This window comes from Mastigoproctus giganteus, chromosome 9 (assembly GCF_048544385.1).
Source record: "Mastigoproctus giganteus isolate SK-2022 chromosome 9, ASM4854438v1, whole genome shotgun sequence".
Taxonomy (NCBI): Eukaryota; Metazoa; Arthropoda; class Arachnida; order Uropygi; family Thelyphonidae; genus Mastigoproctus; species Mastigoproctus giganteus.
In genome coordinates, this window is record NC_143583.1 from 43,560,929 (window position 1) to 43,575,540 (window position 14,612).

Below are 14,612 nucleotides of genomic sequence, written 5' to 3' on the forward strand. Positions count from 1 at the left end.
TTTTGTTAAAGAATTGGCCTTCAGATATGCTGGTCTATGTTGCACGACATATGTGGGGAAATGGCATTCTCTGTGGTTGCAAATTTCATCATACTTTTTTGTTGCAATGGTAATGAACAGTGTCCTTCAGTATGAAACCAGAGCAATATGTCAAAATTTCAGAAGACATGCAAGATTTTTCATGTATTGTAAAATGTGGAAAAGGTAACACTGTTTTGTTTACTAATGTAGATGTGATTTTTCAATTTCAAGTGAGATGTAATCAGATATTTGCAAACAAATATTCATTGTGCATGAATACAACTTCAACCATGTAGAAAGGGGTTCAAAAATAGATGTAACTTTTCACAGTAATAGTGATACTGTCATATACACCGAATATTCAAGCCATTTTTATCATAGAACATAAACTTCCTCTCCTATGAGTTATTCTAATCATGCAGTTGGGGGGGGGTTCCACCCCTTGTCAGTACTACTAAGTATACAGGGTTATTGTTATGTCTGGTGTTACTGTTGGTTGAGAAACTGTCTGACTATATTCCAGAAAGTAGCAATCAGTAGCCTGATTGCTACTTTCTGGAATTCCTTATAGGTGTTCTCTGGGAGACCTATTGCTGCTAGGGTGTTATGTAGGGTCTTTGGCACCACACCAGTGTTGACACTATGATGGGGATGGTCATTACTTGTTGCATATGCCACATCTCTTTGATCTCCTGTCTTAGGTTCGTGTACTTCCTGATCTTTCCTCATGGGCTTTCTAGAGGTTGCCAGTGTTGGGCACCACTATATCAATCTGATAGATAGCCATTTTCTTCTTGTCAACAAGGGTTATGTCTGGTCTGTTGTGTGGGATTGTCTTGTCCATTATTATGGCATGGTCCCAGTACAGCTTGTGGGTTGGGGTCTCTAGTACTGCCTGGTGTTTGTACTTGTAATGTGGTACACTTTCTTTGATCAACTGGTATTTTCTCTCTGATGATATTTTCTCTCTCATGAAAATGGTGTATTATCCTGGCTATCTGGTCGTGTCTACAAGTGATGATCACCTTGCATCCTGCAGTGATGTGTTGGATTGCTTCTGAGGCCAGTTGGCATTGTTGACATGAGTCATCTGACACTCTGGGTTCCTTGGCGATTGTATTTTCTATGGTTTCTGGTGTTGATTACCTGGTTTTGGATGGCAAGCATGAATCCTTCAGTCTTGGGGAAGAGCATCCCGCTCGTGAGCCATGCACTGGAAGCCATTTTATCTGTGTGATCTTGGAGTTCAGTGTAGTCTACCATGAAGTGTCTTCTTTGCCCATCTTTTTAGCTTCATTTGTGCCATCTGGGTGGGAGGGGCTCCTCGCTTAGGTGACTGGGGTTATACTGCTTGTCTATCTTCCTTATGGCCTGGTAAAGTACTTCTGTATTTTTCTGGAAGTAATCTTTCAGGTTAGCTATCACTGTTTTCTGTTTCTCAGTGAAGTCTGTTGGGCCCGTTCAATATTAATAGTTACAAGCTATTGTCAGTCTCTCCTCAGCTGACACTTCGAGTGGTGTTGGTGGCCCTTGGTCATCATTGTCCTTATCTTTCTTACCATATCATCCAGCTCGGTGTTAACCCAATCTATGATCCCAAAGGAGTATGTTAGCACTGGGACTGCATAGGTGTTTATGTTTTTAACTGTGTTCCCTCCATTCAGCTTTGTTTTGAGCAAGCTTAGTCTCTGATGGTATTTTTCAGTAGGCAGGCCTTGATTTCCTTGTGCTCTAACTGCTGAGCCTGCATCATCCCTAGGTATTTGTAGGTCTTTCCCCTGTCATGTCTTCTACCTCTTTACCAATCTACAGCTAGTAGTTTTGGCTGACTAATTTTCCTTGGTGCAATCTGTGGGTCTTGCATTTGTCTAGCCTGATATCATTGATTCCATCCTAATATCATTGCTGAATTCTTCGGTGGCTCAGTGTAGTTGCTTATTGGTTGCCATGTAGAGCTTGTTGTCATCCATGTACATCAAGTGGGAGAGAGTGTACAGGTTTTTCTCTCCTTCCTTTGAGGTTATATCCATTCTTTCTGTTGTTGAGCATGGTAGATATCGGGTTGAGTGCTAGACAGAACCATAGTGAGCTCAGGGTATCTTCTGAGGATTCCAGATTTGAAGACCAGAGTGTCACAAAGCACTCATTTCTTTGAGGTAAAAATATAAAATTTAAAGGTGGTACATTGTTCTGTGATCCTATATATTACTGGACAATAGCAATATTTCTTTATATTTCCTTTAATTTGACTGTATTTTGTTTCTGCAATCTTTTTGAAGTAGACAGCAAATTCAGAAGTTATGGAACCTGATTCAGACTTCAAATTTTGTTGTACATATATTTCAAATTATCCATATTAAAAGGCATATAAAACCCTATATTGTTAGTTGGCATGGTAGAAACTTTGAAATGCACCACATTTCAAATAATCTGTTTAATTAATGAGGATGCACTGTACTCTTTTCTGCTATTCTACAGTTATATCTTCAAGCTACTTTTCAGATTGTTTGTAATCCAGTGACATCATTTAGCAATTCTTGTGGTGTTAAGCAGTGAATTTTATCAGTTAGCTCATTCCACATTTTCATATGGGTAATATAGGGCCTCTTCATTCAAAAAAAAAAAAAAAAAATTGCCACTTAAATTTTGCACCAATTATCAAGCAGCATAATTCAACTGCCGACCAGGCTAGCCAGGTGGGTAAAGTGCCTGCCTGGCTTCCCAAAGGTCGTGGATTCGAATCCCGCCTCAGGCTTGGATCAAAGTACTGAAAAAACCTTGGGAAGTGCATTATGGCCACAGAAGCCGATGCGCCAACAACTACCAAAAAAATAAAAAAATAATTCACCTGCTGGGTCAAAATCTTATGTATATTGCTATGTGAATTTTTTTTTTAAATTCTTTATATTATTGAGAAGGGATTTTAGCATCTCAGTTTTATTAGTTATTTTAAGAACTAATTTTTCTTAAATATTTATTTAGTATTTAGTACTTATTTTATTTATTTTTTTTCTTTTCTTTTTTTCTGCTCTTAAAAGTTTATCTTGGGATTTTTATTACGTGTTGCAAGTGGTCAAATGAAGGAGGTTGATGACACAAGGGAATATGATGTAGTGGAAAAGGTTCACAAAATGTCTGTAGAAGGAGATACATGTACAGAAACTGCCCTCCAAAATGGGTAATGAAACTTTTTAGTTTTTATAGAACAGTCAGATAAATCATATGCATACCTATCCTAGAATATAAGCAATTTATTGCTTATAATGCAAAACTAATTTCTTTGATTGACTCATTTGGCATATTTAATTATTTAAACTTTTTTTTTTTCTCTGTCATATCTTACAACTTGAAGTGTTGGCATTTAATGGAATGCAAAACTTTGCTTTCATTGTTAGCTTATTTAATTTTTATTCAGAACAGGATCTAGAAAAGTTGAGCAGATGGGCTGATAGGTGGCAAATGAAGTTTAACATTGACAAATGAAAAGTACTACACATGGGAAGCAGTAACCCTAGAGTAACGTATCAACTCTGTGGTACTACACTGACAGAAGCGTGAAATTTAGAAAGTTTAATGACTTTGTATCCGTATCCTCCCTTTCCAATGTAAATTTGAGTCTAGAATGAATATTATTAAACGAATGTAAAATGTCTTGGATAGTATTACTATCGGTAATAACTAGAACATCATCTAAATATCTCCCATAGTATGTGATACGGGTTCGAAAAGGTGTCAAATGTATCTGCTCAATCATTGAGAGATAGATCTCTGACATTAAGCCACTCAGGTTCAAACCCATTGGTAATCCAGAAATTTGTTTGTACACCTTGTCTCGAAAGGTGATGTAGTTAGCCTCAACTAACAGTTTACTTAAGTGAAAAATTTCCTTAATAGGTAGCTTCGTATAATTAATCGGTGTCGAGTTTTTATTTAACATATCCCAAATAATATCTAATGTGTATTCAATGTTTACATTCGTATATAATGAGGTAACATCTAGTGAGAATAAATTGTCATTGTCGAGTCTACAGTCTTTGAGCTTATTAAATAATGTATTGTAGTTCTTAATTCCAAATTGTATTACCTGTCTAAAGGGTTTTATAATGTTATATACATGTGTGGCTAAGGACGAAAATGCTGAGTTCCTGTAGGAAACAATAGGTCGAATAGGAAACCCAGTCTTGTGTAATTTTACCTGACCGAAAAGTGCAGGAATATTGTATGTTCTGGACTTCAATTCCTTTAACTGAACCATAGTAATGTAGTCGTTTTTTCGATATGTGGTTAACGTTTTATTGTATTGATTGACCAAATTGGTAAACAGTGCCGGGTCTACTTCACGATAAGTGGAGGTATATGACACAACTGAATCTAACTTATTAATATAATCATGTTTATCTAGTATTACCACTGTATCTCCTTTATCTGCCCTCTGTATAATAATGTCTATATTTCCCCGAAGTTCTCGTAAAGCTGAACTGTCATGTGTATTTAATTTAGGAAGCCGCGTTTCTTTTATGTTATTCACTACTTGGTTAACTTGTTGAATAAATACATCTTTTTGTGGAACATTACGAAGTCCAAATTCAATATCAATTACGCATTGTTTTTTAGGCAGTTTTCGAGGTGGTAAATTATAATTTAGCCCTTTGGATAAAAGCAAAATCTGGTCCTGCGATAGTGTACACGAGGAAAGATTTGTAACCTGTCGGTTTGTCGGATACTGGGTGAGGGGGTGTTCGTGAACTAGCTGACATATTCTGTGGGGGGGGTGTCACCCAACTCATATGAACTTGGTCGCAAGCCCGCGACAGTGTGTTAGAATTCGCATGAACATGTCTTGACCTATCCGATAATTTTTGCAACTTATTAACGTGTCTGTTTTTTTATTTCTGAGGCCTGTGCTTCCCGTCGCATAGGATAGGATACAAAATACTACACCAATCAACAATGGTAATATCAAAAAATACTTTATTTCTGTCCCATATGTTGAACAGCGGCACAAACAGATTCTTTAAAGATACCGAATTTAAAATTGTAGCTAGACCAATACGGAAGTTACACACTATACTGAACAATCGCTCGGTTCTTTCAGTGTTCGCAACACAAATTAATGATCTGGTATACGGTGATTGCGACTCGTCTTATCAAGGTTCGACCCGATTTTCTCTTAATATTCGTGTAAATCAACTAGCCTTTCATGCCATTAACGAAAAACATACTTTTTTATTTAACGAGGCCAAAATACTTAACGTTCAACGTAATTATACCCGACTTAATTGCAGAAACCGTTGAAATTAAATTACACGAGAATTCTGTTAATGTTCAGCGGCCATATTTGATCTCCGATGCGTGGACCTTTACGTGCATGCGCGAAGACAAATAATCTCTATTTAAGTATCAGGTTTAACCCGATTCAGTAATTTTCATTCCTGTGATCACGACATACGGTCGAAAAGCGTTGTCAGCTTCAGGAAGGAAAATCGCTTTGAATATTTTCGTTAGATTCTTTTAATTGCGTTAATTTGATTTTAAATTGATTTGAATTGTGTTAAATTGATTATTTAATTATTTATATTTTACTCTAATGTACCGGTAAGTTGTCGATTTTTTCGTTTTTTCCGTTTTAATTTCTGGAGGGTAGCATAAGGAAGTGTTCTACGCACTATATTGAGGTTAACTCCTCTTATTATTTTACTAATATTATTATCAACGTAGAACATATTGAGTCGTACAGCCCTGACTCATACTATCTAAGGTCCAAATATATGATATCAAAGTTATTCTTTGCTTTCAATTCCTTTGTGACTACATCATAGTATCCAATCAAAATAGTCAGACAAGACTTCCCCTTAACAAACCCATGCTGTGTCTGAGCTATAATTGAAGTCTTGTCTAGATGATCCTGCAATGCTTCTTTAACCAGTGCCTCCATTAATTTCCCTGGAACAGAAGTTAAACTAACAGGTCTGTAATTACTTGTCTCCCTTTTATCCTCCTTTGTGACTACATCATACCTTTGTGAATTGGGGTCACATTTGCACATCTCCAGTCCATGGGTACCTCCCCTGAATCCAAGGAAGCTCTCATAATTATGGCTAAAGGTTTGCTTACTTCCTTTGCCGCCTCCTTTAATATAACTGGATAGATTCCATCCACCCCAGGTGCCTTACTTGTGTTTATCTTCAACAGTAACCACCAAATACGGAGGATGCAGAAAGGTCAGGGAATGACCACGGCATATTCCCGGAGCAATATGGCCTTAGTTGCTAATGCTCCTGAAAACCAAATAACAATAACAAATCTTCAACAATATCTTCTCCACTTTACTCTGTTATTACAAGATTATCTAGCTTACTGCCAGAGTTGAATACACCTCTGGCATGCCCCTCCCTGAATAACTCCTCATGTGTGAATGTCAAAGCAAAATATTCATTCAGTTTGATAGCTACCTGAGCAGGATCATCAACAGTTGAACCATCGATATAAAGTGAACCAATCTGATTCATCCCCTACCTTTTAGTATTTACATATGTAAAGAACTCTTTGCTGTTTTTTTTTTTGCACCCTTTGCCAAAGATTTCTCGTAATCTACCTTTGCCTGCCTAACCTCCTTTGTAACTTGGTTACAGACTAGTTTATATCTATCATAGGCTTCTGTGTCACATGTTAATTTATATGTATCCCATGCATTTTTCTTCTCTGTTACATGTCTAATTAGTTCATCTAACATCCATTTAGCCCTAAATCTTGAACAATATTTCTTTGTTGGTATGAAAAGCCTAGTGGCTTCCAAGATTAAATCTTTGAATGCTTCCCATTTTGAATTTGCTATTGGTAACATCATCAGTTGGTTCCACTGTGTAGAATTTAAATACTGTCTCAGACCACCGTAGTCACCTTTACGAAAGCAAAAACCCTTCTCTTTACCCATGATGGTAGTTACCTCTTTGAGTAAATCCCACTTCAGCACACTGTGATCACTGCCACCTAGTGGTTCCTTTATCTGCAGATTCTTGATGCATGAAGAATCACTACTGATAATCAGATGAAGAGAATTACTCCCTCTAGTTGCCTTCCGAACATGCTGCTGTAGAAAACAATCATTCAATAAATCCGCAACAGTCTTGCTAGTGTGTGAGTGACCAACCCACAAATTCTGAGAAATTAAAATCCCCCATTATAAGACACTCTAATTTACTGACCCACTGTATTTCTCTGCACTGTTGCTCATTATACTCATCAAATTCATTAGGCCTATAACACACACCTACTCATTTTTCCTTTCCCAGTGCTTGTCACACCAAACAGACTTAACATTGCATTGTCCACCAACATCAATTGGATGCACTTCCTTAAGATTTTATGTGTTTCTTAACTAACAGCATAACCCCTCCTCCCCTCCTGTCCTGTCTATCCTTTCTGTACACATTGTACTCCCCAAATTCCAGTTCTGCACTTCTATGTCTGTGTGACACCATGTCTCTGATATCCCAACAATATCTGCCTTTGATATCTTGACTAGCACTTCAAGCTCATTGAATTTATTAACTATACTCCTATCGTTGGTGTACATGCACGTATATAGCACCTGTTTCTACTCTTAGTTACCCTAACACAGCCCATGTATTTACTTGTTCCTGACACCTGGCAGTCCTGGTAATTCCCATTGCCTTGCTTTCCAGGCTGCTGCCCAATTGCATTTCAATTGGGCAGCAACTTCTACATTTTGTTGTGGAAGTTGAAAGCCTAAATAAATTCCACAATAACTACATTTTGTTTTGAAAGTTGATAGCCTAAATAAATTTAAGGCTGAGGTGGACAGGTATTTGGAAATGGTAGCATTTTTTTTTTCTGGCTGATGCTGCATAAGCTTTCTCTCTTTCATCGTATGCCTCTACTAATGCTAATGCATTGTGTTACCTGAATGCATTAGCATTCAGTATTCAGGTAACACTGAATTAGTAACAATGCATTAGTAGAGTACTGAATGCATTAGCATTCAGTATTCACTACTCTACTAATGCATTCAGTGTTACCTGAATATCAGTTCCAGAATATCAGTATAGAATAATTAACAATAATAGTTTAAAAACAATGCTGGAAGTGACATCCATTTGTACATTCGGTTTGTACATTTGCATGTATAAACTGAAGTTCATTCTTTTGATTGCAAGTGATCAGGAGTGCATCGGCACAATAAAGTGTGTCGATGCACTTCTGATTGTACTTTAATGTTCATTTTGCTGAATGCATTTTCAGTTGCTGTTGTAAATTTTCTGCTTTAATATTTTACAAAAAAAGAAGTCTGGCATTGTTAAATCAGGCAACCTGGTAGTCCTCGTGATATGGTTTGATCACCCAAAAAAACTCTTTCAACAATTCAGTGGTTGAACATGAGGTGTGGCAGGTTGTTCAGTTTTGTGAGCCAGATATCTTTTGTATTTTCCTCCTAGCAATGCAATAAACTGCATTATGGTGCTGTAGTAAACATCAGAGATGACACTGTTCAAAATATGTGGACCTGGTTATCCTTCTTTGAGATAAGCCACACTAAACACGAATTTTTTTTTGGCTATATAAGTGGATTTCATACAAAACAAGTACATATTTTCAGTGCTGTACTTTCATTTTGACTGTTGACATAGCCATTAAGGTGAAAACATGTCTTGTCAGTGAAATAAATTTTATCCAAAATTTCAATACCTTCACAGCAAAGTAAAATTTTTAACCAGCAGTAATACTTTAATCTTTTAACATTATCCTGAAATTGAAGTTCACGCATACTGTGGATTTGGTATGGAAAAAAGTTGGAGGTGTTTTCTTACGGTGAAACGATCTGAAACAAGTGACACTATTTGAATGCTGAATATCTGAATAGATTTGTTTGTAGATTGCAAAAAAATAAACTTTTGTTGACATCCTCTGTAAGACTTAGCTTCCAGTTAAAATTCCACTAAAAAAAATGCATTGTTCGATGGTATACATTGTGATGTTTATTCACCAGTAATAACAGGTGCAGCTTAAAACATGGATTGTGATGATGTGAAGACTTGAAATACAAAACTGTCACATCCTCCAGTTACGTAATATCATCCACCAGTTCCTTTGCACAATTAAATCAATGAATAGTACGTGATATAATTGTACTTAATACAAATAACTAAATATGAACAAGTTTTTCAAGCATATTTGAAACAACCAATTTGAATGTGATGTAAAGGTAAAAAAAAATTGCATTTCTTAATGGTTTTTCATGATCGTCAAACTGTAAATAAGATGATGGAATCAATTTGCAGTTATTCTTAAAAGATTTTGAATGTAATTTATTTTAACTGTAACTTGGCATTAAATTCCGGAAGATTTGTGTGAAATTTAATTATTCATGTAAAAGGTAACTGTCTTCAAGCTTGGATACTTCTTGCTAAATTGGAAGCACATCAGCCGTGTTTGAGTCTACTAAATTTTATTGCCATCTAATTTTAACAGTAATGGTTCTAGAAAAGAACCTAGTCAATACACAAATTCCACTTCACATTCTCTGCAAGTAAATCAAACAGGGGTCTTAATCAAATTGCATTTGAACCATTAGTTACTGGTATGTAAAGCTTTAGTCATCAAGCAGTTCCTGTACAATTTTTCTTCCAGTGTTCTTAATTTTCAGTTACCAGCTGACTTTTCTCAAGCTTGGACACCTAGTTGTATTGAATTTTCCCAAAAGCCATATACAGTCGATTCTGGTTATTTGGGACACATCGGGACTAGTGCATTTTGGTCCGATTAAGTGGCCGCCCCAATTATCCGAATTTTCACGTAAATAGTTCAAAATACAATGGACCCCTGCTTTACAATTGGTTCCCTGTGCAATCAAATCACGTTACAATGGAGTCACCATAGTAAAGTGCTGTTCACTATACGATGTTTGGTAAGCGCCGGTCATTGTGATCACGTTTGTGAATTGAATTTTAATTCTATTAAACAGAGATTCTAATTAGCGAAAATAGGAGGAATATTATCCACAGGCTATAAAAGTAAAAATATATTAAGCACAAATTTACCCTTATTACCTTACCAATTAAAAAATTAAATGATACGTGAAATTCGGAAGAATGTACGTGATAATCGGAATAATTAATATGTACTGTAACATGTACATACTAACTAGTTGACATTTTTGTTCACTGACATTTGTGGGTGGGGGTTAAAATTTAAAACAGTAAAAAGATAAGCAATCAATAACAAAAAACACAGCACATAAAAATTGCAAGTAACATGATATGCACAAGTGAGAACTTAGTAACTAGTTACGAAGCTTTAAAAATGGGAATGAAGAGAAGATTCTGAAAATTATTTTTTTATATGATTGAAGATTCCATAGCAGTGTAAACACATTTCACCATAATAACCCACTGAATTCCAGCTGTCTGTATTATCACAAATTCAATAAAATCGAGTTTACTATCAGTTTATTATAGATTTCACTAACAGAAATGCCCAGTAAACAGGTGACTGCTAATTGTTTTATGGTGTGACCTCCAGAAATCAGTCCAAACTACGTGGTATGGTCGGAGACAATCGTAGGGTTATCTTCAGTGCTGCGGTCTCCTGCCCCTATTAACCGGTGGCCCAAATAACCAGAATCCACTGTATAAACTTATATTAGTATATTTTGAGTACCAAAATATTTGCATCTAATACTAGCTATTTAGACCAATTGAAGACTGTGTGAAAGCTGGCTGTTTGGATCCATTGGTTTTAATTATTTCAATATTTTAATTTAACGTTTCCCATGTTGATGAACCAATATAAAAAAGTATATCCTTTTCTCAAAAGGGGGGGGGGGTCTTATTAATTTTAATTGTTGTTTCATAATTCATCAAGTTCAAAGCCTGTATCAAGAGGTAAGCCTCTTGATACAAGCTTTTGTTATGTAATTTGTAATTATTCATCACTAGACTCAAAGCATTAGTTATAACTACAAGGTTTTAAATTCAAATGACACTTCTTCCCTTCCCTATCTCTTCCATCATGCAGTATGATTGATGACTTTTGAGGTTATGATGAACATCGTGGCGAGATCCAATATTCCTTACATTTCGAGGGTACAGCTCTAAAACGGTGTTCGCTGGCCGGCCACTAGTTAGTACACCAGAGTGAACCTATTGGTAACTCTCTAGGAGGCTTCCGGATCAGCTAGTGTATAATCTTGCTACCTCTACTCTGCCAGATAGTGACTGGTGGGAGTCCCAGTAGTGTGTATGTGGGGAGCATTGTCAAGGCCACATTATGTCAAGGATTTGGGTATATTCTTACCATGTGTACGCCCTATCCAAAAATTTCATTACTTCATACAGCATGTCCCACCCACTTTTTCTTACTATTGAATACACCATGAATTGTCAAATTAATAGAGCAAGCTTATCTGAGAAAAGATCTAAACCTCCCAAGCACTTCCTAATTCATTTCACAAATATACGTGGTCTCAGTTCTAATCTCAATGATGTCCATTTCCACTTGCAGTCTGCCAAACCCCATGTACCTTTTCTGACAGACTCTCAGTTATTGGTTGATTCAACTACTGCTCATTTCAGATGCCCAAATTATTCGCTGTATGATTCCTTTCACCTCAAAGGTGGTACTTGTGCATATGTCCGTTCTGATGTTCCCTGTCAGAGACATGGCAATTTGGAATCTCCTCTGTTTGATCTTCTCTGGCTTAAAATCTCTCTACCTCATTGTGTCAAATTCATCTGTTGTCTCTGCCATTCTCCTTCACTAATCACTTGGAGCTCTTTGACTTCCTCTCTTTGCAACTTGATTTTCTTCAGTCCAGCTTTCCTAACAGCGAGGTAATTTTCCTTGATGATTTTAATGTTCACAACTCCAGCTGGCTTCCGTTTTCTAGTCACACCGACCCAGCTGGTCGAGATGCAGAGGCTTTTGCAATTACTGATGACCTTGCACAGATTGTTCATTTATCTACAAGAATACGAGACAATCCTAATCACACAGCCAACACGCTTGATCTTTTTCTCACAAACAACCCTTCTAAGTACATGGTCGAAGTGAGTGGTCCTCTAGGCACCTCAGATCACAACTTGGTAATTGTCTCTTCTCCAATGGAGCCTTTATCTCATGGTTATTCCCAGCCTCATGTTGTTTGGCATTACAAGAATGCAAAATGGGATGACCTGCGAGATTTATTTTTTTCTTTTCCTTGGTCGGACTACTGTTTCAAAACTTTTGATGTCAATGTTTGCTCTGATTCGTGTCAGTGAAATTATTCTTGCAGGAATCCTTTATCCCACACTCCACTTTAAAATCTTGTCCTTTATCTAAACCTTGGTTTTCCAATAAATGTGCTAAGGCTGTTCAAGAGAAGAATGTTGCATATCATAATTGGCTTGTTTCTAATTCTTCAGTTTCATTTTCTGCCTACACCAAAGCTCGCAACAATTGTAAAGCAGTTATTAATCAGTCCAAACTAGATTTTGAACAAGCTAAGAGTAGAAAACTTTCTTCTTGCCCTAATGGTAGCCGAGCATTCTGGTCTCTTGCCAAAGCTATTGGCCGCAACTTTTGCCCATCTCTGCTCCCACCTCTGTTCAAACCAGATGGTTCTGTTGTCACTTCAGCCAAGGATAAAGCTGACCTGCTAGCATCCCATTTTTCTTCCAACTCATTTATTAATGATCTTGGTAAAACATCCCACCATTCCCAACACATTCCATTCAATGCCTCCTGTGGTCTTCCGTCAAAAGGATGTCAGAAGGATTTTGATGAATCTTGATGCTAAGAAAGCTACAGGTCCTGATGATATTTTTCTACTTGTTATAAACATCTGTGCTCTTGAACTTACTCCTGTTTTTTGTTGCCTTTTTTCACTTTCTTATTCCAAAGGTGTTTGTTTTTCCTTCTGCTTGAAAATTTGCTCATATCCAGCCAGTTCCTAAAAAGGGTGACAAATCCCTCCCATCCAGTTATTGTCCCATTGCAATTACTTCTACTCTTTCTAAAGTAATGGAGAAATCAATTAACCGCCAACTCTTAAACTACCTAGAAATCTTCCGTCTGATCAACGATCGCCAATATGGATTCCGTCAGTGTCGATCCGCTGGTGATATTCTGGCTTATGTTACCAGGTTCGAGCCGTCACCACCAAATACGGAGGATGCGGAAACGTCATTCAGGGAATGACCACCGCATATCCCGGAGCAATATGGCCTTAGTTGCTAATGCTCCTAAAAACCAAATAACAAACAAACAAACAAACAAGCTTATGTTACCCATTTATGGACAAATTCAATGGAAAGGTTTAGTAAAACACAAGTAGTTGCTCTCGTCATCTCAAAGGCTTTCAATCGTGTTTGGCATAAAGGTCTTCTAAACAAGCTTCCATCTTATGGTTTGCCAACTGTTTTTAGTAATTGGTTATCCAGTTTTCTCTCTGATCACTCACTGAGAGTGATGGTAGATGGCTCTCTGTCTTCTAATTCTCCACTAATGCCGGTGTCCTCCAAGGTTCAGTTCTTTCCCCCACTCTTTTCCTCTTGTATATTAATGACCTTCTTCCATTGACTGGAAATCCTATCCATAGATTTGCTGATGATAGCACATTGCATTCTACTTTCCATTTTGAAAAACCTTGCCCTGCTCAATCAGCTTCAACTTCTCGAAAATCTGATACCAATTCCTTAAATGCCTATCTTCAGGTAATTCTCCAGTGGGGCAAAGACAACTTAGTTGATTTCAACCCTTCCAAAATTCAGTCTTGTCTTATATCTCGCAAAACGGATTCTTCTGCTCCTATGCCTATCTTTAGTGACACTCTGATTTCTAGGCAAAATGATATATCTCTTTTGGGGATTACCCTGACTTCTAATCTCTCTTGGCACAAGCACATTACAAATACACTCAGTCCTCATATAACAAGTGTTTACACTGCACGAATTTGATTATACACGATTTAGAAATAGGGGAACGATATCGTATATAACATGAACCGAATTTGCTTATGCTCGATTCGCCTCTGTGTTTACAAGAAATGGCAGTCAAACATGGAATCACCCGAATTGAACACAACACAATAGGAATGAAGAGAAGATTCTGAAATGTATTTGTTTTTTATATCAGTGAGGGAAAACACATTTCACCATAATAACGTAAAACCCACACAGTTTCAGCTATTGGTGTTATTGCAAATGTAATTAGATCGAGTTTACTACCGGTTTATAACAGATTCCACTAGCAGGAATGAAACTGGAAATTGTTTTATGGTAGTAACCCCCAGAAATGTGCTTTAGTAAAATGTGAGATGTTCATAGTGTGTCTGTGCCTTTATGGTGTTGTTTAATCGGTTGCTACACGCGTGCAGCTTTGTTTATGTGTATCAAACGTGCCTCCTCATTTTGTAACTGTGCTTTATTCCCTAAAAATGAGTAAAATACTTAAAAGGTGTGAAAAGGAAGCGTCCCGGTGAAGACACTACACATTCGGAGAAAAAAAGAAAAGCAATATCGATAAACAGAGGCGGACTGGGTCAAAAATTCTTACCAGGGAAAATTTGTAGTGGCCTCATACTAGCGTTTATG

General features: G+C 37.1%; 1 protein-coding gene across 1 annotated transcript in view; it reads left to right on the plus strand.

Moving 5' to 3' along the window:
- The window catches only part of LOC150080183 (ceramide synthase 1-like), a 98,101-nt gene that overhangs the window by 62,217 nt on the left and 21,272 nt on the right, over positions 1 to 14,612 (plus strand). Inside the window, exon 6 of the mRNA XM_090380639.1 lies at positions 3,060 to 3,199. Within this exon, the coding sequence (XP_090236765.1) occupies positions 3,060 to 3,199 (140 nt within the window). The remainder of the gene's footprint in view (positions 1 to 3,059; positions 3,200 to 14,612) is intronic.